Below are 27,457 nucleotides of genomic sequence, written 5' to 3'. Positions count from 1 at the left end.
AAGGGATTCATTTTACCAAGGCCATATAAAAGAAGGTTTTATTTGCCTTGCTTTGTTGATGTTAAAAAAAAAAAAAAAGAAAGAAAGAAAAAAGGTCTTATGAAAACAAACACGTCTATAAACAATGCATTAGGCTGGGCACGTTGGCTTACGCCTCTAATCTCAGCACTCTGGGAGGCCAAGGTGGGTGGATCACTTGAGGTCAGGAGATGCCAGCCTGGCCAACATGATAAAACTGTCTCTACCAAAAAATACAAAAAAAATTAGCCTGGCATGGTGATGTGCCTGTAATCCCAGCTCCCTAGGAGGCTGAGGCCCGGGAATCACTTGAACCTGGGAGGCGAAGGTTGCAGTAAGCTGAGATCATGCCACTGCGCTCCAGCCCAGGTGACAGAGTGAGACACCATCTCAGAAACAAAAACAAAAACAAAACAAAACAAAAAAACCAATGCATCAGAAGCTCAAATGACTAATTCCAGTCCCTGTTACATCATGAATTATTTTCTTATCCTTAAAGAAATCATTAACTAATATCTCCTTAAATCCTTGGTATAGTAGGACAAGTTTGTCACAATGAAGGATGAAAATTAAATTACAAAAATGTATACAAATATGGAACATAAAATATTGGTTTTTAAAAGATGTATACTAAACTTAGGAATAAATTAACACCAGAAACAGTACCAAAATCAAAAATGTAAATTTACATTAGAAACTTTAAATTTATATACTAATTAAAACCATTTTTATAACAAGGTAGAATATAAAGCAACAATGTATTTATGAATATCTAGTCAGCTATTCCTAGTCTGTGATGTACTAAAAGACACAGTTTAATAAAGAGCACAGACTATAGGAAGCACAGTTCCTAATGCATATTTTTAAAAGCTGAAACGTAAGCTAGCTTCTGAAAACATCTGTGATGTAGTATTAAAAGGCAATAAGACTTAAAACTGACTGTTTAATACCATTCATCAATCACTTCTTTATGCATTCATTGTAATTTTATTCTGGAAAGAGATGACCAAAAAAATAGACTCTTAAAGCTCTTTTAGAATCTCAACAAAGTACATTATGGATCCCTTGTGAGTCACTATGTCAAATTCTGGAGGTAGAAAAAAATCAGGCCAGGCGTGGTGGCTGACGCCTGTAATCCCAGAACTTTGGGAGGCCAAGGCAGGCAGATCACCTGAGGTCAGGAGTTCGAGACCAGCCTGGCCAACATGGTGAAACCCCATCTCCACTAAAAATACAAAAATTAGCTGGGCATGGTGGTAGGCGCCTGTAATCCCAAGTACTTCGGAGGCTGAGGCATGAGAATCACTTGAACATAGGAGGCCAAGGTTGCAGTGAGTTGAGACTGTGCCACTGCCCTCTAGCCTGGGCAACAGAGTGAAACTGTGTCTCAAAAAAAAAAAAAAAAAAAAAAAAAAAAGATAAAATCAAACCACTGTTTTTAAAAAAAAAAAACACTGTAAAGGAAAATACAAAGAAATAATAATAAGGCACTGAAATGATTCATTATACTTAAGGAAAGATTTACATTTGTTTCACTTTTTTAGAAGATTCCTAAGTCTGGTCTCATAGCTCTCAAAAATGTTCAACGAAATACTGTCAATACATTGCAATTAAATGCAGTATATTAAGAGGTTCTTGGCTGGGCATGGTGGTTCACACCTCTAATCCCAGCACTTTGGGAGCCCCAGGTGGTAGGACTCCTTGAGCACAGGAGTTTGAGACCAGCCTGGGCATCATAGTGATATCCGATCTATACAAAAAAGAAAAAAAAAATTAGCCAGTCATAGTGGTGCGGCAGTGCCTGTGGTCTCAGTTACTCAGGAGGCTGAGGTGGGAGGATCGCTTGAACCTGGGAAGTCAAGGCTGCAGTGAGCTCTGACTGCACCAATGCACTCCAGCCTGGGCAACAGAGCGAGAGAAACGAGAGAAACTGCCTCAAAAAAACAAACAAAAAAAAAGTTTTACATGACTTTTGATGGTTAGCATAGCTGAATGAAACACAAATTTGGAATCAGAATTCCTAGATTCACAATCCAGGTCTACAGTGTGCCAGTTACAATGATAACTGAGTTTAGGTTACTTCTTCTATGCCACTTCCTACATCTCAAGGTTGCTGAGGTATAAACATATTAATGTCTCTAAAGCATCATGTAAATGGACCTGGTGCAGTGGCTCATGCCTGTAATCTCAGTACTTTGGGAGACCAAGGCAGGCGGATCTCTTGAGGCCAGGAGTTCGAGACCAGCCTGGCCAACATGGTGAAACCCTGTCTCTACTACAAATATAAAAATCAGCCAGCCATGGTGGTGCACACCTGTAATCCCAGCTACTGGGGAGGCTGAGATGCTTGAACCCAGGAGGCAGAGGTTGCAGTGGGCCGAGATCATACCACTGTACTCCAACCTGGGTGACAGAGTGAGACTGTCTCAAAAATAAATAAAGGAATCATGTAGTTTCACTATTAACCTTTAAGCAAAAGAAAGGATATTTAAGATACCTTACCTTTGGAGGTCATTATTTGTATACATTACAAAATTTCAAGTAGATGACTTAGATTCCCCAGGCTCTCAATTTTTAAGTTCTATCATAAACTTGCTGTGATACACTGAGATATCACATTTTAATATCCAACAAGACATACAGAGACCACAAAATTCCCCAGACTATAAGAAGCAGATTAATTTTACCTTCTGTAGCACGTGAGAAACTACTAAATAACGACAATTACTTAGGCATGAGTCACAGAGATTGAGAAAATGACATTAAGATTATGTTTCAAAATGGTCAAGAATAAAGAGTGATTTCAAAGAAATTATCAGTCTGGACGAGTATGAAATGACTACTCTCTTACCATGAATCAAGAGTTCAGAATCCTTGTTTAGCTCATAAAGTCTAAAGGCTTCTTCTAACTCCAACTGAGATGATACTGTACACGGGTCTCCTAAAAAACACAAAAGTAAAGTAAAGGTCACTTTAAAACCCCTAAATGTGATGATTACTAAAAAAATTTCATAATGTAAATTTTTAGAAAAAATAATCTCATATTTATAAACAAATATATGACAAGGACAAATATTTATTTACTTATTATTATTATTATTTGGAGACGGAGTTTTGCTCTTGTCGCCCAGGCTGGAGTGCAGTGGCATGATCCTGGCTCACTGCAACCTCTGCCTCCCGGGTTCAAGCGATTCTCCTGCCTCAGCTTCCCGAGTAGCTGGGATTACAGGTGTGTGCCACCACACCCAGCTAATTTTTGTATTAGTAGAGACGGGGTTTCACCATGTTGTCCAGGCTGGTCTCGAACTCCTGACCTCAGGTGATCTGCCTGCCTCGGCCTCCCAAAGTGCTGGGATTATAGGCGTGAAGCACCATGCCTGGCCTAAGGACAAATATTTAGATATTTATTTAGACAATTCAATTTTCTGAAGTAGGTAACATATAACTTCCATTTCTATTTGCATAAAAATACTACATGAGGTTCACAGACACCAATGTATATAGATATAAAATTTTGTTCTTTGGTTTTCTTTTTTGGTGAGACAGGGTCTCACTCTGTCACTCAAGGCTGAATGCAGTGACATGATCACGGCTCACTACAGCCTCGACCTCCTGGGCTCAAGCAATCCTCCCGCCTGGGCCTCCCAAAGTGCTGGAATTATGGGCATGAGCCACCACACCTGGCCATTTTGTTCTTAACATTGTATATATCCCAAATACAGCAAACAGAATCTATTCCTGACCACATTTTTTTTTCTTTTTTTTTGAGATGGAGTTTGGCTCTTGTTGCCCAGGCTGGAGTGCAATGGTGTGATCTTGGCCCACTGCAACCTCCGCCTCCTGGGTTCAAGCGATTCTCCTGCCTCAGCCTTCCAAATAGCTGGGACTACAGAAGTGCACCACCATGCCTGGCTGCTGACCACAGTTTAAATTGTCACTGCTATGTGTCTAATGGGAAAGTCTAAAGAGCAGGCTTTCTGTTACCTGTTTCTTTAAAAGAGGAAGTGAAAGTAGTTCCATTGCCACAATACGATTAGTTAGAAGTCTCCATGTAATCATTTTATCAAATTTTTCCTTTCACATGACAGAGCCTCCTCAAAGGAGTCACAGAAATGAAAAGCTACAAAAGTACTGAAGAACAGTTGCACTTGAGCTGCTATGAAATATAAATGAACAGTTTTAGTAACAGACACACAGAAGTGATGGAAAAAACACCTCCCTTACCCAACTAGCCAGACAACTGAGTCATCCCTGGCAATCAATGAGGTGGCACATCTGCCTGGACTATGGCATTCCTCAGTGAAAAAGTCATTCAGGCCAGGTGTGGTGGCCTGTAATCCCAACAGTTTGGGAGGCCGAGGCAGGCGGGTTACTTGAGGTCAGGAGTTCGAGACCAGCCTGGCCAACATGATGAAAGCCCATCTCCAACTAAAAATACAAAAATTAGCCAGGCACAGTGGTGTGTGCCTGCAGTCCCAGCTACTTGGGAGGCTAAGGCAGAAGAATCGCTTGAACCTAGGAAGCAGAGGGTGTAGTGAGTCAAGATTGTGCTACTGAACTCCACCCTGGGCAACAAAGCAAGACTGTCTCAAAAAAAAAGAAGAAGAAGTCATTTAAAGCCTAGTTTGGACCTGAGCGAGTGAAAGTGAGTCCTTCACTCTGCCATTGATTTGCTAATTCCCATAGTTACTACACACTAGATGCCACCAACCCTATCCAAACCTCAATCACCAGCATACAGCTTGGTCTGCTAATTGAGAAAGAAAAACAAAGTCATTTTTTCCTGGCTACTCAAAGAAAAGAGTGCCTCTCCTTTTTTTTCTCCCACTTGACCACTGCATCCCTACTTCCTTTTATCTTCTCTGAGCTCCTCTGTTCCATTTTTTTCTTTCCTTCTATTCCCTAGCTCTTCTCAGGCAAAGGCGTTTCTGAGTCTCCCTCTCAAAAACCTCTTTCAGGCCAGGTGCAGTGGCTCACACCTGGAATCCCGGCACTTTGGGAGGCCAAGGTGGGTGGATCGCCTGAGGTCAGGAGTTTGAGACCAGCCTGGCCAACATGGTGAAACCCCGTCTCTACGAAAACACAAAAATTAGCTGGGCGTGGTGGCATGTGCCTGTTGTCCCAGCTACTCAACTCGGGAGGCTAAGGCAGGCGAATTGCTTGAACCTGGGAGGTGGAGGTTGCAGCGAACCGAGATCACACCATTGCACTCCAGCCTGGGCAACAAGAGCGAGACTTTGTCTCAAAAAAAAAAAAAAAAATTCTCTTTCCCATTCAGATTGACACTCCATTCATTCAGTAGCCACAAATCTCAAGAGTAAAACTAGAGACTAAAACTGGAGGAAACAGGTGAGAAGATGAGAAAGGAAAAGGGGCAGGGTCTTTTTTTCACTTCATACTTCTCTTTAATATTTTAAAAATAATAAGTTTGTAATCTTTTATAATGAAACAACTTTTTTTCACATAGTGATCATATCCTTTCTCCATGTTCTTACCTTCCACACATTTCTCAAAATGCTGCTGCCAGGTTTTAGCCCAAACACTCCACCAAAACTGCGGTTGCAAAGGTCATGAAACCAGCTGCTGAAACCTATGACATCTTTTCAGTCCTTATTCTAGGTGATCTCTCTTGCAGTCCCTGACAAAGTTGCCCACTATTAAGAAATCCTGTGTCTCGGTTTCTAAAACACTATTCTCTAGGTTCACCACCTGTTCTTTTTAACTGTTTAATCTGGAAAATTTGAAACATATTTCAAAATGTTGTTTTCCCCTATATACCCACCCACTTATTCTCTACCATGGCAGCATTCTAAGAAAATCTCTATAACTCTAGATAAAAACTCCTTATAATAATCCAAATATTGTTATTAACCTACAAAAACTAACAAGTATCTTCTCTGACCACAATGGAACAAAACTAGAAATCAGTAACAAGATGGACTTTGGGAACTACAAAAACACATGAAAGTTAACAATATGCCCCTTATTAATCAGGGGGTCAATACAAAATTAAGAAGAAAATTGAAAAATTTCTTGAAAAAAATGAAAATAGAAACACAACATACTACCAAAACCAATGGGATACAGTGAAAGCAGTACTAAGAGGTGAGTTTATAGCAAGCAATAAATGCCCATATCAAAAAAAGGAGAAAGGCGCTAAATGAACAAACTAATGATGCATCTTAAAGAACAAGAAAAGCGAGAGCAAACCAAACACAAAATTAGTAGAAGAAAAGAAGTAATAAAGATCAGGGCAGAAATGAATGAAATTGAAACAAAACACACAAAAGATCAACAAAATGTAAACTTGATTTTTTTGAAAAGACAAATAGTATCAACAAACCTTTAACCGGACTAAAAATAAAAGATACAAGACCCAAAGAAATCAAATCACAGATGAAAAAGGAGACAATACAACTAATACTGCAGAAACTCAAAGGATCATTAGAGGCTACGATGAGCAACTATATGCCAACAAATCAGAAAGCCTAGAAGAAATAGATAAATTCCTAGACACATACAACCTACCAAGATTGAACCATGAAGAAATCCAAAGCCTGACTAGAGTACTAACAAGTAATGAGATCGAAGCCATAATAAAAAGTCTCTCAGCAAAGAAAAGCCCAGGATCCAATGGCTTCAGTGCCATTTAAAGAAAAACTAATACCAATCCTACTCAAAATATTCCAAAATATGGAGGAGGAGGGAATAGTTTCAAACTCATTCTAAGACCCAGTAATACCCATCAGTATTACTAAAACCAGACAAATATGTCAAAAAGAGAGAAAACTACAGGTCAATATCTCTGATGAACACTGATGCAAAAATCCTCAACAAAACACTAGCAAACTGAATTCAACAACACATTAAAAAGATCATTCATCATGACCAACTGGAATTTGTTCCAGGGATGCAAGGATGGTTCAACACATGCAAATCAATCAACGTGATATATCACATGATAGAACAGAATACAACATGATACAACAGAATAAAGGACAAAAATCATACTATCATTTCAATTGATGCTAAAAAAAAGCATTTGGTAAAATTCAACATCCCTTCATGACAAAAATCCAAAAAAAAACTGGGGATAGAAGGAACATACCTCAACACGATAAAAGCCATATAAGACAGACCCACACCTAGTATCATACTGAATGGGAGAAAATTGAAAGTCTTTCTCTAAGATTCGGAACAAGACAAGGATGCCCACTTTCACCACTATTATTCAACATAGTAATGGAAGTCCAAGCTAGAGCAATGAGACAAGAGAAAGAAATAAAGGGCATCCAAATTAGAAAAGAAGAAGTCAAATTATCCTTGTTTGCAGATGATATCATCTTATATATTTGGAAAAACCTAAAGACTCCACAAAAAAACTATTAGAACAGATAAACTAATTCAGTAAAGTTGAAGGATATGAAATCACCATACAAAAATCAGTAGCATTTCTATATGCCACAGCAAATAATCTGAAAAAGTAATCAAAAAAGTAATTCCATTTACAGTAACTGCAAATAAAAAAATACCTATGAATAAGTATCACAAAAGAAGTGAAAGATCTCAGCCAGGTGCGGTGGCTCACACCTGTAATCCCTGCGCTTTGGGAGGCCGAGGTGGGAGGATCACCTGAGGTCAGGAGTTTGAGACCAGCCTGACTAACATGGAGAAACCTCGTCTCCACTAAAAATACAAAATTAGCCAGGCATGGTGGTGCATCCCTGTAATCCCAGCTACTCGGGAGACTGAGGCAGGAGAACCACTTGAACCCGGGAGGTGGAGGTTGCAGTGAGCTGAGATCGTGCCATTGCACTCCAGCCTGGGCAACAAAAGTGAAACTCTGTCTCAAAAAAAAAAAAAGTGAAAGATCTCTTTCTTTACAATGAAAATCATAAAATACTGATACAAGAAACTGAAGAAGACATACACATTAAAAAAAAAAAAAGGAAAGATATTCCATGTTCATGGATTGGAAGAATCAATACTGTTAAAATGTCCATACTACTGAAAGCAATCTACAGATTCAGTGTAATCCCTATCAAAATACCAATAATTCTTCACAGAAATAGAAAAAAATCATTGTAAATTTATATGGAACCACAAAAGACCCAGAATGGCCAAAGCTAGCCTGAACAAAAAGAACAAAACTGGAGGGATCACATTCTATGCCTTTAAATTATACTACAAACTGTAGTAACCAAAGCAGGATGGTGCTGGCATAAAAACAGACACATAAACCGATGGAACGGAAGAGAGAACCCAGAAATAAATCCATACATCTAGAGTGAACTCATTTTTTACAAAGGTGCCAAGAACATACACTGGGGAAAAGACAGCCTTCAATAAATAAGACTGTCAATAAATAGTGCTGGGAAAACAAGATATCCACATGCAGAAGAATGAATGAAACTAGATCCCTATTTCTCGCCATATACAAAAATCAAATCAAAATGAATTAAAGACTTAAATCCAAAACCTCAAACTATGCAACTACTAAAAGAAAAAACTGTGGAAACTCTCCATGACACTGGTCCAGGCAAGTAATTCTTGAGTAGCACCCCGCAATCACAGGTAATCAAAGCAAAAATAGGTAAGTGGGATCACATCAACTTAGGTTTCTACAAAACAAAGCAATCAAAAAAATGAAGAGACAACCCACAGAATGGGAGAAAATATTTGCACACTATACATCTGACAAAGGATTAATAACCAGAATAGACAAGGAGTTCAAACAACTCAATAGGAAAAAAAAACCTAATAATATGATGAAATAATGGGCAAAAGATATGAATAGACATTTTTCCTTTTTTTTTTTTGGAAACGGATCTTGCTCTGTCACCCAGGCTGGAGTGCAGTGGCGTAATCTTGGCTCACTGCAACCTCTGCCTTCTGGGTTCAAGTAGTTCTACTGCCTCGGCCTCCCAAGTAGCTGGGATTGCAGGCACGTGCCACCATGCCCAGCTAATTTTTGTAGTTTTAGTAGAGACAGGGTTTCACCATGTTGGCCTGGCTGGTCTGGAACTCCTGACCTCAAGTGATCCGCCCGCCTCGGCCTCCCAAAGTGGTGGGATTACAAGCTTGAGCCACCATCCCTAGCCCTGAACAGACATTTTTTTTATTTTAGATGGAGTCTTGCTCTGTCGCCCAGGCTGGAGTGCAGTGGCACGATCTCGGCTCACTGCAAGCTCTGCCTCCCAGGTTCATGCCATTCTCTTGCCTCAGCCTCCTGAGTAGCTGGGACTACAGGCACCCGCCACCACGCCCGGCTAATTTTTTGGATTTTTAGTAGAGATGGGGTTTCACCATGTTAGCCAGGATGGTCTCGATTTCCTGACCTCAAGATCTGCCCACCTCAACCTCCCAAAGTGCTGGGATTACAGGCGTGAGCCACTGTGCCCGGCTCCTGAACAGACATTTTTAAAAGGAGACATACAAATGGCAAACAGGTATATGAAAGGGTGTTCAACATCATTGATCATCAGGGAACTGCAAATCAAAACTACATCAAGATATCACCTCATTCCAGTTAAAATGGTTTTTATCCAAAAGAGAGGCAATAACAAATGCTGGAAAGGATATGCAGAAAAGGGAACCCTCACATGCTGTTGGTGGGAATGCACTTTAGTACAGTCACTATGGAGAACAGTATAGAGATTTCTCAGAAAACTAAACACACACCTACCATATGATCCAGAAATCCCACCACTAGATATACACCCAAAAAAAGGAAATCAGTATATTGAAGAGATATGTACACTCCCATATTTATTGCAGCCCTATTCACAATAGCCATGATTTGGAAGCAACTTAAGTGTCTAGCAATACAATGGGAGTACTATTCAGCCACAAAAAAGAATGAGATCCTGTCACTTGCAACAACATGGATGAAACTGGAAGACATTGTGTCAAGTGAAATAAGCCAGATACAGAAAGACAAACCTTATGTTCTCACTCATTTGTGGAAGCTAAAAATTAAAACAGTTGAACTCATGGAGATAGAGAGTAGAATGATAGTTACCAGAAGCTGGGAACGATAGTGGTGGAGAGTGGGTACAAAACCATACTCACACAGAATGAGTAAGATCTAGTATTTGGTTCAAGACCACCCCAGGCAACACAGTGAGACCTCCGTCTCTACAAAAAATTTTAAAAAACAGCCAGGAATGGTGGCTCAAGCCTGTAGTCCCAGTAGGCTGAGGCAGGACGACTGCTTGAGCATGGGAGGTCAAGGCTGCAGTGAGCTGTGATCATGCTACTATACTCCAGCCTGAGCAAGAGTGAGACACTGTCTCAGAAAAAAAAAAGGTTAGAAAAAGTAAAAAAGAAAAAAAAGATCTAGTACTTGATAGCACAACAGGGTAATTACAGTCAACAAAATTTATTGTATATTTTAAAATAACTAAAAGAGTGTAATTGGAATATTTGTAACACAAATAAATGATAAATGCTTGAGGTGATGAATATCCCATTTACGCAACATGATTATGCACTGTATGCCTGCATCAAAATAGCTCATGTACCCCATAAACACATACACCTACTATGTATCCATTAAAATTAAAGTAAAAAATTAACAAAAAAAGTCTGCCCATTTAAAATTTGGCCAAGTATTTCCAACTGTCCCCCAAAAGAGTTATGACACATACATTCATTCAACCAACAGGGTATCTTTCCTAATTTCTTTTTTTTTTTTTGAGATGGAGTCTCGCTCTGTCACCCAGGCTGGAGGGCAGTGGCGCAATCTCGGCTCACTGCAAGCTCCGCCCCCCAGGTTCATGCCATTTTCCTGCCTCAGCCTCCCCAGCAGCTGGGACTACAGGCACACGCCGCCACGCCTGGCTAATTTTTGTATTTTTAGTAGAGACAGGGTTTCTCTGTGTTAGCCAGGATGGTATCGATCTCCTGACCTCATGATCCGCCCGCCTCGGCCTCCCAAAGTGCTGGGATTACAGGCGTGAGCCACCACACCCGGCCAATCTTTCCTAATTTCTTTTTTTTTTTTTTTTGAGACAGTCTTGCTGTTGCCCAGGCTGGAGTGCAGTAGCATGATCTCGGCTCACTGCAACCTCCACTTCCTGGGTTCAAGCAATTCTCCTGCCTCAGCCTCCTGAGTAGCTAGGACTACAGGCGCCCACCACCATGCCCAGCTAGTTTTTGTATTTTTAGTAGAGACAGGGTTTCACCATGTTGGCCTGGCTGGTCTTGAACTCCTGACCTCAAGTGATCCACTGTTTTGGTCTCCCAAAGTGCTGGGATTACAGGTGTGAGCCACCACACCTGGCCCTAATTTCTTAGAGATAATTACTAAATTCTGTATTTTCCAGTCCAATAGGTGAAAAGTAATGTCTCACTTTAATATTTCAAAACTTCTTTAATTATTAGTGATTTTTGAGCCTGTTATTTATGAATAGACTATTTATACCTCATTATGTAGATTTTTCATCTATTTCTTCTTGGCATTTATTGTACAATAGAGATAGTAATCCTTTGTTGTAAATGTTGCAAATATTTTCTCTCAGTTGTTACTATTCCTGTATACAACATTAAGAAAAGTCTTCTCTTTCCAAACTTTCTTCTGTAAAATTTTCCTGTTTATTGTTGAGCATTTATTTTTCCTGATGAAATTTTTGTCAGATTTAAAATCCTGTTGGAAATTTGGGAGAAATGTTTTCTTCACAGATTGATATGCAGGGAATTCACTTTGTATAATGTTGCTTTTCCCCAAACCATTCATTCAAGTTTCGTTTTATGACACTCAATTTAGTTTCTTGTTTCTTTATATAGTTTCTTCAAATTTCTCTAAGGTTTATTACTAGATTTTTTTTAAACCAATTTTTATGTCGCTACTGTGGATTAAATATTTTCTTTGAATATACTTTCTGATTGAGTATTTTCAATCTGTAGGAAGGAAAGTTACTGGTTTTCATATGCTCATTTTATAAGTCTTAGTATTGATATTTTAAGAGGCTAGATGAAAGAGAGTGAGGTCAACATGATTTAACCACATTACACAGGTACACTATTTTTGATCAAAACTCAGTACACTGATAAATAGTAAGTCTAAGTGTATATAGAGAAATTGGAATTCTCATACACTGCTGGTAGGAAGGTAAATGGTGTAGCCACTCTGGAAAACTGGCAGTTCCTCACAAGGTTAAACAGTTACTATATAAAATGAAAACATATTCACACAAAAAGTTGTAACCAAATGTTCGTAGCAACATTACTCACAATAGCCAATTGTCCATCAATTGATAAATGGATAAATAAAATATGTATATCCATACAATGGAATATTATCCACCCATAAAAGGAATTAGTAATGACACTGTATAGGAAATGTCTAGAATCAGTCTATCTGTAGAAACAGATCGTGGATTAGTGGTTGTCTAGGTCTGGGGCCTGCAGAGAAAGGGGTAGGGGGGAAACAAGTAGCGACTGCTAACAGACACGAGATTTTTTTTTGTGGGGGGGTTGGTAATGAAAATGTTCTATAATTGATGGTGATAACAGCTGCACAACTCTGTGATTATACTAAAAACCAATGAATTGTACACTTTACATTGGTGAATTATATCTTAGCAAAGTTTTTTTTTTTTTTTTTAAAGAATGTGGAGTCTAGCTTTTTTTTTTTTTTTCAGACCAAGTCTCACTCTGTCACCCAGGCTGGAGTGTGATGGTGACACCTCGGCTCACTGCAACCTCCAGCTCCCAGGTTCAAGTGATTCTCCTGCCTCAGCCTCCCTAGTAGCTGGGATTACAGGTGTGCGCCACCACGTCCAGCTAATTTTTTTTGTATTTTTTTAATAGAGACAGAGGCCAGGCTGGTCTCAAACTGCTGACCTCAGGTGATCCACCGGCCTAGGCCTCCCCAAGTGCTGGGATTATGGGTGTGAGCCACCACGTCTGGCCAGAGTCTAGCATTTTTACAAAAGTAAGTTTGCCTGCAAAGTAGCATTCTAGTCCAGGAGCAAAGTTTACAAATCTGTTTTATTTTTCCTCAAAGAAATAAAGTAATTCATTAAAAAAAGACTCCCTTTTTCAGTTACGTAAATTTATCTCATTCTGCCACAAATATGAAAGTTGGTATCATTTTTTTTTTTTTTTCCTGAGACAGAGTCTCACTCTGTTGTCTAAGCTGGAATGCAGTGGCATGATCTTGGTTCACTGCAGCCTTGACCTCCCAGGCTCAAGCAATCCTCCTACTTCAGCCTTCCAAGGTGGGAGCTGAATCCCACAGGCTCATGCCACCATGCCTGGCTTTTTTTCCTTTCTTTTTTTGTAGAAACAGCGTCTCCCTATGTTGACCAGGCTGGTCTTAATTAAACTCCTAGGCTCAAGCAATCCTCTCGCCTTGGTCTCCAAAAGTGCTGGGATTACAGGCGTGAGCCACCACGCCCAGCTAACACTTCATTTCTAATGTTCCAGGTGAGAAAACTGAGTCCAGACTGTTTTTTAAACAAGATATACATACACACACAAACACACACATGCACTCTCTCTCTCTTCTTTCTCTCTCTCCTCTCTCTCTCTCTCTCTCTGTCATAAATGATACCAACTAGTGTTTTATAAGCATCCTGGCTTTTCAAAATCTAAACATTAAAACCTTAAGTCCAAATTTCCCTAGACTCACTGGCTGATTTTGATGTCCCAGAAAGCCAAAAAAAAGATTGAACCAAATCCAATACACAGCAAACTGTGATTTCCACATTTCAAGTGACTTCTGCAGTTAGGATGATTTTACTGTAGTGGTCTATGATGAAAAAAGCCAATTCTGGCCGGGCGCGGTAGCTCATGCCTGTAATCCCAGCACTTTGGGAGACCGAGGTGGGCAGATCACGAGGTCAGGAGATCGAGACCATCCTGGCTAACATGGTGAAACCCCGTCTCTACTGAAAATACAAAAAAATTAGCCAGGCGTGGCGGCGGGCACCTGTAGTCCCAGCTACAAAGGAGGCTGAGGCAGGAGAATGGCATGAACCCGGGAGGCGGAGCTTGCAGTGAACTGAGATCATGCCACTGCACTACAGCCTGGGTGACAAAGCAAGACTCCCTCTCAAAAAAAAGAAAAGAAAAAGAAAAAAGCCAATTCTAACCATCTCACTTTTGCTGTACATCATCTTTTTATCAGGCCAGTATCTGCTTGCTGTTAGTTAAAACCTAAGCCAGATCAAGTACTTGCTTTCAAAATGTACCTAGAGACCAACACTTCTGAATAACCATAAGGAAGTATGAAAATAAGAGTTACTGATTCTACGTATGTTCAAATCCATTTTGTTTTTCTTGGACTGAATGTCTTTAGTTCAAGTATTACCTGTTTCGGCCAACTGCTTAATGCTTGATAAAACTCAATGCATAAGCGTGAAGCAAAACATTCCATGCAGTCATCATGAAACTAAAATGAGCAGAAAAGCTATTTCTCAAAGCCCACTCTATTACAAAAGTCTAAATTGACATCCTAGAGCAGGAATACATCCAGAGTGAGAATTGTTCAGTGCAGTGAACTTCAAGGTAACGAAATCTGTATATTAACCAGCAGGTTTTTCCCCCCCCAATATATCTACTGTTTTTGTTTTTGTTGCTGCTGTTGTTCTTTACCTACAAAAAGAAAGAAGCAAATTAGGGCATTAGACCTCAAAAAGTTAGGTAAATATTCACAATCCAATTATTTATATGAGATAACCTGACAGGATGTAGAACATGAAACATATATGTAACTCTTGATTTAGTTATTTCAGTATATGCCTAAATTCAGTGCCCCACATTTCAAAGAACACAGCCTAACACCAAAGTTGGCAACCTCTGAGACAGTATCACACATTCTTCTCCCTGACGTCTGAGTTAGCCACAGACTCACAGACTCTCACTCTCTGTTCCCACTAGGACCTTCGTACTGCCATCCTGCCTCTGGATATGCAGTCAGAACACTAAACCACTTGCAAAAGTCACTGTACTCCCTTACTGTAAAGGGTTACACTGCTTAAAATATAGATTTGCAAAAATTTTCCAAGGATGCCATAATTTTTAGGTGGTCATCCTTTCACTATCAGGCCCAATAACAACAGTAGTGAATTTTTGGCTTGTTGCTTCCTTTTTCTGGGAGGTGGAAGTCAGTGGTTACAGAAATACATGCCATCCCATGAAGCCGCTCATCCTCAACTTTTTTTTTTTTTTTTTGAGACAGAGTTTCGCTCTTGTTGCCCAGGCTGGAGTGCAATGGCACGATCTTGGCTCACTGCAACCTCCACCTCCCAGGTTCAAGTGATTCTTCTGCCTCAGCCTCCCAAATAGTTGGGATTGCAGGCATGCACCACCACACCCAGCTAATTTTGTATTTTTAGTAGAGACGGCGTTTCTCCATGTTGGTCAGGCTGGTCTCGAACTCCCGACCTCAGGTGATCCGCCCGCCTCTGCCTCCCAAAGTGCTGGGATTACAGGTGTGAGCCACCGCATCCAGCCTCAACATTCATATCAGGAGAGATGAAGTAATAGGAATAGACATAACCCTCCCTCTAAAACAATTTTAAAACACTGGATTAAACAGTGGTTTAAGGCTAGCTGCAGTGGCTCACGCCTGTAATCCCAGCACTTTGGGAGGCCAAGGTGGGAGGATTGCTTGAGTCCAAGAGTTCAAGACCAGCCTGGGCAACATAGCAAGATCCCATCTCTATTTAAAAAAAAACTAAAAAAGTAGCTGGGCATGGTGGCGCACACCTACTTGGGAGGCTGAGGTAGGAGGACTGCTTGAGCCTGGGAGGTCAAGGCTGCAGTGAGCCATGACTGTACCACTGCACTCCAGGCAAAGACTCTGTCTCCAAAACAAAACAAAACAAAAAAGTCTTAAAAGCAGCCAGAGAAGAGATGCTTCACGTACAGAAAGGAAGTTGACAGCAGATTTTGCATCAGAAACAATGCAAGCTATAAGACAGGGTACTGAAAGAAAAAAAACAAAAACAAAAACTTCCAACCTGGAGTTATTTACCAATCACAATCATCTTTCAAAAACACAAAAACAAAGGTGACCAAGCACAGGTAAATTCATAGACAGAAAGTTTAATACAGGTTACTAGGGACTGCAAAAGGAGGGATAGGGAGTTATTGTTTAATGGGTACAGTTTCTGATTGGGAAGGTGAAAAGTTCTGGAAACAGAAGGATACTGTTAATAGTTGTACAACACTGTGAATGTGCTTATACCACTGAACTGTACACTTAAGAGTGGTTGAACTGGTAAATTTTCTTATTTATATTTAATTACAATAAAAAAAATTTTAAAGGGTACACTAGTTCTCTAACTACATTAACAGATCTCAAGACATCTGCTGGGCATGGTGGCTCATGCCTGTAATCCTAACACTTTGGGAGAGCAAAGCGGGAGGATCACTTGGGCTTAGGAGTTTTGAGACCAGCCTGGGCAACATAGCAAGACTCTGTCTCTACAAAAAATAAAATAAAAAATTTAGGCTGGGCCCAGTGGCTCACCCCTCTAATCCCAGCACTTTAGGAGGCCGAGGCGGGCGGATCACTTGAGGTCAGGAGTTCAAGACCAGCCTGGCCAACATGGCAAAACCCTGTTTCCACTAAAAGTACAAAAATTAGCTGGGCATGGTGGCAGGCGCCTGTAATCCCAGCTACTCAGGAGGCTGAGGCAAGAGAATCACTTGAACACGGGAGGCGGAGGTTGCAGTGGGCTAAGATCATGCCACTGCACTCCAGCCTGGGCGGCAAGAGCGAGCACTACAGCCTGGGTGACAAGTGCGAGACTCTGTCTCAAAAAGAAAAAAAAGAAAAAAAAAATTAGCTGGGCGTGGTGGAGCACTCCTGTAGTTCCAGCTACTCGGGAGGCTGAGGCAGGGGGACTGCTTTAGCCTGAGAGGTAGGCTGCAGTGAGCCATGATCACACCACTGCATTCCAGCCTGGGTGACAAAGAAAGGATTTGTGTCAGAAAAAAAAAAAAAAACAAAGACATAACATCCAGGGAAAAAAGAGACATTTCAGAATATGGGATATAGAATGTCATTTATTAAAAAGCACAAAAACACTGTGCTTGAGCCAGGAGTCATGGTGTGCATCTGTAGTTTCAGCTAGGAGGACTGCTTGAGCCCAGGAGTTGGAGGCCAACCTGAGCAACACAGTGAGATCCTGTCTTTCAAAAACAAAAAAACCCACTATATTTTGTAATTTATATGTATGGAATAGTGACAGAAAGCAGATCAGTGATTGCCTAGGGATGGAGAAGTGAGAGTGAGGAGAAAACAGTGTGGGGATCATAAGTGTATCCCGCGTGAACAGTGGTCTATGAGGGAGAGGAAGAAGACAGGGCAACTGGAGACGGGATGCCAATGAGGACAGACCTTCCCAGATACTGGAGCAGATGATAGCATCTAAGGTCCCCAATACCGCCTCAAGACCCCCATAGCCTCTCTTGCCTCATAAATAAAAAACTGTTTCTCCACTCACAATGCTTCCGACACCAGATGTGTGAGTTTTCCAGAAGCAAAGCTTCTATTCTCTGTGGAGACCAATCGAGCGTCCTACAATTTAATTAAATTCTGACACCACCTGGAGTTAGCACAGACCCCCGTAGGTTTAGGGCTCAGTCCCACAGACTACCCCCCCACTTCAGATGCTAATTGCAAGTAGTGGATCCTCAAATTAGCCACAAATCAGTCAAATTAGTCTGACTTGGCTACAAACTGGGCATTCCCATGTTGGGACTCAGTAACCAATACCTCAGGGTCTCTCTGACTTCCCCCAACCACCCACCCCTACAACTGACTTCTCCCAGTCAGAATGACATTCTCTGAAGTTCCTTTATCGCCTAAAATCCAGACCCACCGAGGACGATTGTTTTGCATTCCCCTCCCAGTAAGACCAAGAATGTAATCACACCTGAACAGATCCTTCCACAAGATAATGTACAAGTTAATCTCCTTTCCCTGATCCATTCATTCTTCCTAGTAATCCTCACAACAGAATTCCTCTTCTCCCTTCTCCTATAACCTGCTTTATTTAATTAATTAATTTTTTAGGCTAGTCAAGTGAAGCAGTGGGAGTGGAGGAACAAAGAAATCTGTAACTGGCTGTGATCAATTAGCTGTAAACACCACTGCACCTGGACCAGCCATATAACCTGTTTTGCCAGGATATTATACATGCTTCCGAACCCCATTGGGGGGTGAGTAATCTCTGTGGTTCCCCTGTGTACATGTAATAAAATCTGTATGACTTTTCTCCAATTAATCTGCCTCTTGTGAGTTGATTTTTCAGCAAACCTTTGGAGATCAATGGGGAAGCTTTTCCCTGGCCCCTACACCCACAACCCCCTCCTCATGTTAAACAATTTGCTACAAAAACACTTTATTATAAAGGATATTATAAAGGATACAAATGAACAGCCAGATGAAGAGGTAATGGGACAAGGTACGGGGGGACACAGAGCTTCCAAGCCGGGTCCAGATGTACCACCCTCCCAGGACCTTGATTTGTTCACCGAGCAGGAAGCTCTCTGAACCCCTACATTTTGGGTTCTTAAGGGGGTCCCATTACCTAAGCAAGACTGATTAAACCACTGGCTGCTGGTGATTAACTCCATCTCCAGCCCCCTCTGCCCTCCTCAGAAATAAGGGGGAGGTAGGCTGAAAGTCCCACCTTAGAGATAACCACATGGTTGATTCCTCTGGCAACCAGAAGCCATCCTCCAAGAGCCACCTCATTAGCATAAAATCAGGTTTGGTTGGCAGGGGCTTATCATAAATAACAAAAGATGCTCTTCTCACTTCTACTACTCAGGATCTCATGGGAATCAACAGATCTTAATGAAAAATTTAACCTTTTACTTGAACAAGGGTTTTAGGCACTGTCAGGAACCAGCGATGAATAGCAGATACATTTTTTCATTATATTATAGTATCATACCTCACTTCTGAATCCATCCCCACTCCACCACTGCCAAGGGTTTCTCCCAGGTGAACCTCAGTCTAATTCCTTTTTCTCCCAGGCCTCCAGACAGCCTGGTGTGTAAAAGATGGCAGCCAGAATTTCCTGGGCATAAGGTCCGTCTGAAGAACAGAGCTGGGGCAGAGGCCAGAACTAAGAGAAGTAGCGGGGACATCTCTAAGTCAGCTATCTTCTAATTGGAATACAGTACCCCTGGAGTGCAGGAAAACTTTTCAGGGACTAACAGGCATAGACAGTTTTTAAAAGGAATCAATTTCCTGATCCTCAACTTCCATGTGAATTCCTTACTAAAAACCATCTGCCCAAGGATGTGCCTGGGATGAAGTGCCCCATCTCATCTCCTTTTCAAAATCTTCTTTTTCCATTTTATAAAAGCAGCATATATACCTACCACATGATCCAGCTATTCTATTTCTAGGTTTGACTCAAGAAAAATGGAAATATATTTCCATACAAGGAAGGACTTGTACATGACTGTTCATAGCACCTTTATTTAAAACAGCCAAAACCAAAAACAATCCCAGTGATCTTCAACAGATTAATGAATTGTAGTACATCCACAGGATAGAATACTACTCAGCAATAAGAAGGAATGAACTACTGATACACACATCCCACCAAAAAGTACATGCTATATGATGATTCTATCCATATAAAATTCTAAAAAATGCAAACTAATCTGTAGTAACAGAAAGCAGATTAGTAGTAGCCTGAGGACAAAAGAGCAGGAGTGAGGCACTGCTTAGGACAAGGAAACATTTGGGGATAACAGATACGTTCTCTACCTTGCTTGTGCTGATGGGTTCCTAGGTATCAAAACTCATCCAACTGTAAAGTTTTAATATGTATAACTTATTATATATATTATGTATACATACATATGTCAATTATACCTCAATAAATCTATTTTTAAGTGAAATTAAAAACATGAATAATTTCTCACCAGCAGAACTTCTCTATAAGAAATGTTCAAGAGGCCGGGCGCAGTGGCTCACTCCTGTAATCCCAGCACTTTGGGAGGCTGAGGCAGGCGGATCACCTGAGGTCTGGAGTTCGAGACCAGCCTGGCCAACACTGCAAAACCCCATCTCTACTAAAAATACAAAAATTAGCCGGGCATGGTGGCAGGTGTCTGTAATCCCAGCTACTTGGGAGGTTGAGGCAGGACAATCGCTTGAACCCAGGAGGTCGAGGTTGCAGTGAGCCGAGATCACACCACTGCACCCCAGCCTGCGCGACAGAGCAAGGATCCATCTCAAAACAAAACAAAACAAAAACAAAAGAAATGTTAAAGGAAGTTCTTTACATTACATTATAAATATTGTAATAATGTATAATAAATTATTCATAATGTATAAGTTCTTTACATTATAACATTATAATGTTTTAACATTATAAAGGAAAACTATATAAGTTACAAAACTAGATATGCTTGGAGGTACTTAGCTTTCCTTTTCTAAGTGCTGTTAATTTTTTCTTTTCTGGTCTTTTCTTTTTCTTTTGAGATAGGGTCTCACTCTGTGGTCCAGGCTAGAGTGCAGTGGTGCAATCCTGGCTCACCGCAGCCTCAACCTCCTGGGCTAAGCAATCCTCTTGCCTCAGCCTCCCAAAGTGCTGGAATTACAGGCATGAGCCCTATGCCTGGCTGTTAATATTAATTTTTCAGTTTTCAGGTTTGGAGCCATAATACAGCTATCTAAATAGGTGAAGTAGCATTGGCTACACATTCAGCCAAAGAGTTGGTTGAATTCAACTCCTGGCTAAGGCCAGGAGTTCAAGACCAGCCTGGGCAACAATGTAACAAGACCCTGTCTCTACAAAAAAAATTTTTTTGAGACGGAGTTTTGCTATTGTTGCCCAGGCTAGAGTGCAATGGCACCATCTCGGCTCACCGCAACCTCCATCTCTCGGGTTCAAGCAATTCTCCTACCTTAGCCTCCCCAAGTAGCTGGGATTACAGGCATGCACTACCACGCCCAGCTAATTTTGTACTTTTAGTAGAGACAGGGTTTCTCCATGTTGGCCCGACCTCAGGTGATCCTCCTGCCTCGGCCTCCCCAAGTGCTGAGATTACAGGTGTGAGCCACTGCACCCAGCCAAAAGAATTTTTTTTAAGTAGCTAGGCATGGTGGTACACACCTGTAGCTAAGAGGCTGCGATGGGAGGATCTCACAAGCCCATAGGTTTGAGGCTGCAGTGAGCTATAATTGCATCAGTACACTCCAGCCTGGGTAACAGAATGAGGCCTTTTCTCTCTCTCTCTCTCTCAAAACAAAGGTGAACTACGCTGTAGCATCTGCATCATTTACAATAGCTAAGATATGGAAACAACTGAAATGCCCATCAATGGATAAACGGATGAAATAAATATGGCATATACACACAATGGAATACTACTCAGCCTCAAGCAGAAAATCATGTCATATTCAACAACATGGATGAACCTAGAGGACATTATGCTAAGTGAAATAAGCATAAGCCAGGCATACAAAGGCAAACACCACATGATATGTGGAATCTAAAAAAGTTGAACTCATACATGTAGAGAGTACCAGAGGCTGGAGGGAGTGGGTTAGATAGAGAAAGGAGGTGCCAGTTAAAGGGTACAAGGTTGTGGTTAGACAGGAGTAGTAAGTTCTGGTGATCTATTGCATAGCATGGTGACTACGATTCATAATAATGTATTGTGTATTTCAAAATAACAAAAAGAGTGGATTTTAAATGTCCTCACCACAAAGAAATAAGTATTTGAGGTAATAGATGTGTTAATTACCCTGATTTTTTCATTCCACAACATATACATGTATTGAAACATCACACTGTATCCCACGAACATATACAATTATTATCTGTTAATTAAAAATTAAAAAAAAGAACTGAAAACTTACATTTGTTAAAAAAATAAAGTCACATTTGTCATTCCCTGTCCCACACTTTGTTACACAAGAATTTATGAGAAAGAGGAGTGTGGCATGATGGTTACAAAATTACTACTCATTCTAAAATGTTTAGTTAGATTAAGCAAACCAGTTTTTCCACAGTAAAACAAATCACTAAGACTGGTTTTGAGTACAAGGAAAAAGGGCAGTTGTCTTAAATCTCTTTAAACAGATGAAGTAAGCTTAAGATCTTTACTTGCTCCAACATAAAATCCCAACAATTAAATGTTTGGCTTGAGGAACAGCACTTCTCATATGCCAGAGAAATCAAGTGACTGTCCTGTCTTTGATCCTAGAGAATTTTTTTCCTCCAGATCAGACCGACATGCCCCAATGCCTACATGATTAAAAACAAAGGTGACAAAATTACAACTGAAAACTAATTGAAAGTAACTTAAAAATAATTACTGTTGGCTCTGTATGCCTAAAATTAAGAAAAGATTGGTATCAGAATTAAGCAAGGTAAGAAGGATCGCATGGGAATCAACAGACCTTAATGAAAAATTTAACCTTTTACTTGAACAAGACAAAGCCTAGAGCTTCATAGCTTTCCCCAGAAAACTCGGAAACTTAATAGCTACTTAGGGAGAGAGAAGTATGAAATGCATTATAATAAGACTGTTTCATCAGAAAGTTAATTTACTATGTGCATCTGTTAATTAAAATATGCTACTTTAAGAAAAAAAACAGAATAAACAGTAACTGTCAATGCTTAAGTCTCCCATAACTGAAGCAAAATTAAACCAGGGAAAGGCTTGCTGCTAGCCTTTTGTACAACTCACAAATATATATATACACATATATCTTTTTTTTGGAAACAGGGTATTGCTTTGTTGCCTAGGTTGGAGTGCAGTGGCACAATCATGGCTCACTGCAGCCTCGATCTCCCATGCTCAAGCAATCCTTCCACCTTAGCTTTTTGAGTAGCTGAGACTATAGGTGTGCACCACCATGCCCAGCTAACTAAAAAAAACAATTTTTTTGTAGGGACAGGGTCTCACTATCTCACTATGTTGCCCAGACTGGTCTCAAACTTCTGGGCTCAAGGGATCCTTCTGCCTTGGCCTCCCAAAATGCTGGGATTACAAGCATGAGCCACCGCACTCAGCCACAAATATTTTTTGAGCATAGTATTATTTAGTATTGCTCTAGGCACTGCAGCTCCAACATGAACAAAACAGACAAGACCTCTGCTCTCATGGAGCTTACACTCTACCATACCAAAAAAAAAAAAAAAAAAACCCAAGAGAAAAAACAGGGCAAGAAGATACAAAATGAATGGAGATAGGAAGGCTTCTTGGAGGACATGACATTTGAGTTAAAACCTGAATGATGAGAGACAGCCAGGTGACAATCTGGGAACAGAACTCTCCAGGCAAGGATAATACAAAGGTATTATAAAAATGTTTAATGGACTATCGCTAAACTAAGTACGTCTAATAAAAAGCATTATCCAGTGATTCCTATGTGTGCTGCAATTTGAAAATCATTGACTGAAAAACAACTCTAATCAGCAAATAAACGGTATGGAATGATCAGGATTAAAATAAGAATATTCATTTATGATAAGAAGCATTTTATTGAATGCTAAGCATAAGTTGCACACTGTGCTAAATTATATATAGTCTCATTTTCTGGCTGAAGACATATTGTGAGATAGTCATGACATTTATAAGTAACCATATTTAAACTATCTTTGTGACCGGGTAGGTCAAAAAGATAAAGATACTCAACTTTCCTCTTAATGCAAAATTTAAAATACCAGGTTAGCATTTCACTTACTGATCTTTAAAAATGTTAATGATTCATATCTAAGGTTGGTAAGGGCAAGAATGAAAAAATCCTCTCATTTCATGTAGTTGTGTGAAAAACTAGTTTAATTTTTTTAATGGACAAAAATTATATTTATGGTATATAACATGATGTTTTGATATACATATGTTTTGACATAGTGGCTCACACCTGTAATCCCAGCACTTTGGGAGGCTAGGTCAGGAGGATCACTTAAGGCCAGAGTTCAAGACTAGCCTGGGCAACATAGTGAGAACCCAGCCTCTGTATTAAAAGAGAAATAAATAAATAAGGCTGGGAGTGGTGGCTCATGCCTGTAATCCCAGCACTTTGGGAGGCCAAGGCGGGTGGATCACTTGAGGCCAGAGTTCAAGATCAGCCTGGCCAACATGGTGAAACCCCGTCTCTACTAAAAATACAAAAATTAGGCAGGCATGGTGTTGCACGCTTGTAATCCCGGCTACTCAGGAGGCTGGGGCACAAGAACTGCTTGAACCTAGGAGGAGGAGGTTGCAGTGAGCGGAGATCGAGACACTGCACTCCAGCCTGGGCAACAGAGTGAGACTGTCTCAAAAAAAAAAAAAAAAAGAAAAAGAAAAGAAATGTTCATTATATATTGTTTATGGTAGTGAAAAACTAGAAACAGTCCAAATGTCCATCGATAAGGGATTAATCATGAAACATCTATAATATGTAATACTATTCAGTACTAAAAAAAAAAAGAGTAATGATGCAAATTGAAGTACACTGAAATGAAAAAATGTCCAGCGCATACTATAAAGGAAAACACTGCATAACGATTTGTATATAATTTTTTTTTTTTGAAATGGAGTCTCGCTCTGTTGCCCAGGCAGGAGTACAACGACACAATCTCGGCTCACTGTAACCTCCGTCTCCCAGGTTCAAGCGATTCTCCTGCCTCACCCTCTCTAGTAGCTGGGATTACAGGCACCCGCCACCACGCTCAGCTAATTTTTCTATTTTCAGTAGAGATGGGGTTTCACTATGCTGGTCAGGCTGGTCTCGAACTCCTGACCTCAGGTCATCCACCCGCCTCGGCCTCCCAAAATGCTGGGATTATAGGCATGAGAAACCATGCCCGGCCCCATATAATTTTTTTTTAAGGCCATGGAGGGCCAGGGTGGGTGGCACTGGGCTCCAAGCTCCCCATGCCCACCAGGACTGCAAAATATCAGCTGTATGTCATTTGTCATGTTAATAAAACTGTTAATAAAGAATTTATAGAAACATACATGTTTGCAAATGCATAGAAAATATATAGAAGGATACATACTAAACTATTCTTCTCTTACAATTGGAATTGGTGAGGGAGGAGAGAGAAAAAAGGAAAAACAGGAGGCTTCTTTTTACATTTCATAAATTTTTGCACTACTTTTTTTCCTGAACAGTGAACATGAATTACTTCAGGAACACTGTTTTAAAAAATGAGAATGTGTTTGTTTACCTATAGCTTGGAGCTTCAATAATGACTTTCCAGAGCTCTTTATATCAGGGAAGATAGAAATGATCCCAAATATTGAGCTAAATATTATGACATTCCTTAAAATGAAATTTTATTTGTATAACAATTAACAGAAAACTATTGTTAAAAAAGTAGTATATTTAGGGTATCTTCTCTCTTTTTTTATTTCCACAGGTTTTCAAGGAGCAGGTGGTGTTTGGTTACATGAGTAAGTTCTTTTAGTGGTGACTTCTGAGATTTTGCTGCACCTATCACCTGAGCAGTGTACACAGTACCCAATATGTAGGCCTTTATCCCTCACCCCCAACCCACCCTTTCTTTAGGGTACCTTTTAACTAGACTTCCACAATAGTCATGTAAAATAAAATTTAATGTGATCTGCAAAGCTCTTGGGGATCTAGTCTCATGCTTCTCAAACAAATTTCTGTATTCATACAACTCACCCGTGGATCCTGTTAAAACTGTAGGCCAATTCATACTTTACCACTTCATACTTCAGATATAGTGAATTACTGCTTTTCACTCATCATGTTCTTCACATTTCTGTGCCTTTCTACATATTCTTCTTCAGCCTATATGGTTTTCTCCTCACCTCCTCTACCTCAAAAACTTTTACTCTGTTACAGGTTTAGGTGAAACATTGCATATGTATTATAGATGTGTCTTCCTTTGTATTCCTCAAGGCCCCTATGCGTTTATGTTCCAGAATTTATCACATTTGTTACACATGTGTCCATCTCCCTATCAGATTATGGGTTTGAGGATAGGAAATGTCTGTCCTCAGCACACAGATATTTGCTTCTTTTTTCCTTTTTCTTTTTCTTTTTTTTTTTTTTTGAGACAGGGTCTTGCTTTGCTTGCTTTGTTGCTGGAGTGCAGTGGCACAATCAGGGCCCATCTTCAGCCTTGACCTTCCAGGCTCGAGCAGTCTTCCCACCTCAGCCTCCCAAGTAGCTGGGACCACAGGTGCACGCTACCACCCAGCTAAGTTTTAAAAACTTTTCGTAGAGACAGGGTCTCACAATGTTGCCCAGGCTGTTCTCAAACTCCTGGCCTCAAGCAATCCTCCCACCTCAGACTCTAAAGTGCTGGGATTACAGGCGTAAGCCTACATATATGATAAATGTTTTCTGAGTACAAGTCACTGAGGTATCAGGTTTCTGCCACTACTTTGAAATAATGATTGTCAAAATCACTTTCATTCCACAATATTTTCTTTAAGGTAATATTCAGCTTAAAAATAGGTAATCTCTTAAATTAAAATATAAGACAACACATATTCAAAATTAAAGTGAAGCTGGGGGCCAGGTGTGGTGGCCCATACCTGTAATCCCAGCACTTTGGGAGGCCTAGGTGGGCAGATCACTTGAGGCCAGGAGTTCAAGACCAGCCTGGGCAACACGGCAAAACCCCGTCTCTACTACAAATACGAAAATTATCTGGGTGTGGTGGTGCACCCCTGTATCCCAGCTACTTGGGAGGCTGAGGCACAAGAATTGCTTGAACCTTTGAGGCGGAGGTTACAGTGAGCTGATATCATGCCACTACACTCCAGCCTGGGCGACAGAGCCAGACTCTGTCTCAAAAAAAAAAATTTTTAATTAAAAAATAAAGTGAAGCTGAATGCAGTGACTCCTGCTTGCAATCCCAGTACTTTGGGAGGTCATGATGGGAAGATCACTTGAGGCCAGGAGTTGGAGACCAGCCTGGACAACTTAGCAAGACCCTGTCTTTAAAAAATAAAAAAAAAAAATTTAATTCAAAGAAAAAACAAAATTAAAGTAAAACATCACACTATTTGATGAGATGCTTACCTTATGCTTAAAAAAGTCAAGTTAGGCTAGGCACAGTGGCTCACGCCTGTAATGCCAGCACTTTGGGAGGCCGAGGTGGGCAGATCATAAGGTCAGGAGTTTGAGACCAGCTTGGCCAACATAGCGAAACCCCCGTCTCTACTAAAAATACAAAAATTAGCTGGGCATGGTGGTGCACACTTGTAGTCCCAGCTACTTGGGAGGCTGAGGCAGGAGAATCGCTTGAACCCGGGAGGTGGAGGTTGTGGTGAGCCGAGATTAGGCCACTGCACTCTAGCCTGGGCGATAGAGCGAGACTCCATCTCAAAAAAAAAAAAAAAAGTCAAGTTAATTTCACATCATTTTGGCGTAAAAGGGGCAAAAAAAAGATTGTGCTCTTCAGTATTCTTTTAAATACTTAAAGAAAAAACAAGAATGGCATCAAATTTCTAATAGTCTTTCCTCTTAAAC

The 27,457-nt window shown here is 40.5% G+C and overlaps 1 protein-coding gene across 1 annotated transcript in view; it reads right to left on the bottom strand.

Annotated features, from left to right (window-relative positions):
- Positions 1–27,457, bottom strand: part of PRKCI (protein kinase C iota) — an 83,940-nt gene that overhangs the window by 42,752 nt on the left and 13,731 nt on the right. The window contains exon 3 of the mRNA XM_003831921.6: positions 2,870–2,959. Within this exon, the coding sequence (XP_003831969.2) occupies positions 2,870–2,959 (90 nt within the window). The remainder of the gene's footprint in view (positions 1–2,869; positions 2,960–27,457) is intronic.

Source organism: Pan paniscus, chromosome 2 (assembly GCF_029289425.2).
Source record: "Pan paniscus chromosome 2, NHGRI_mPanPan1-v2.0_pri, whole genome shotgun sequence".
In the NCBI taxonomy this organism is placed as follows: Eukaryota; Metazoa; Chordata; class Mammalia; order Primates; family Hominidae; genus Pan; species Pan paniscus.
The sequence above is the reverse complement of the archived record's forward strand: the minus strand, read 5'-3'. Positions and strand labels throughout refer to the sequence as shown.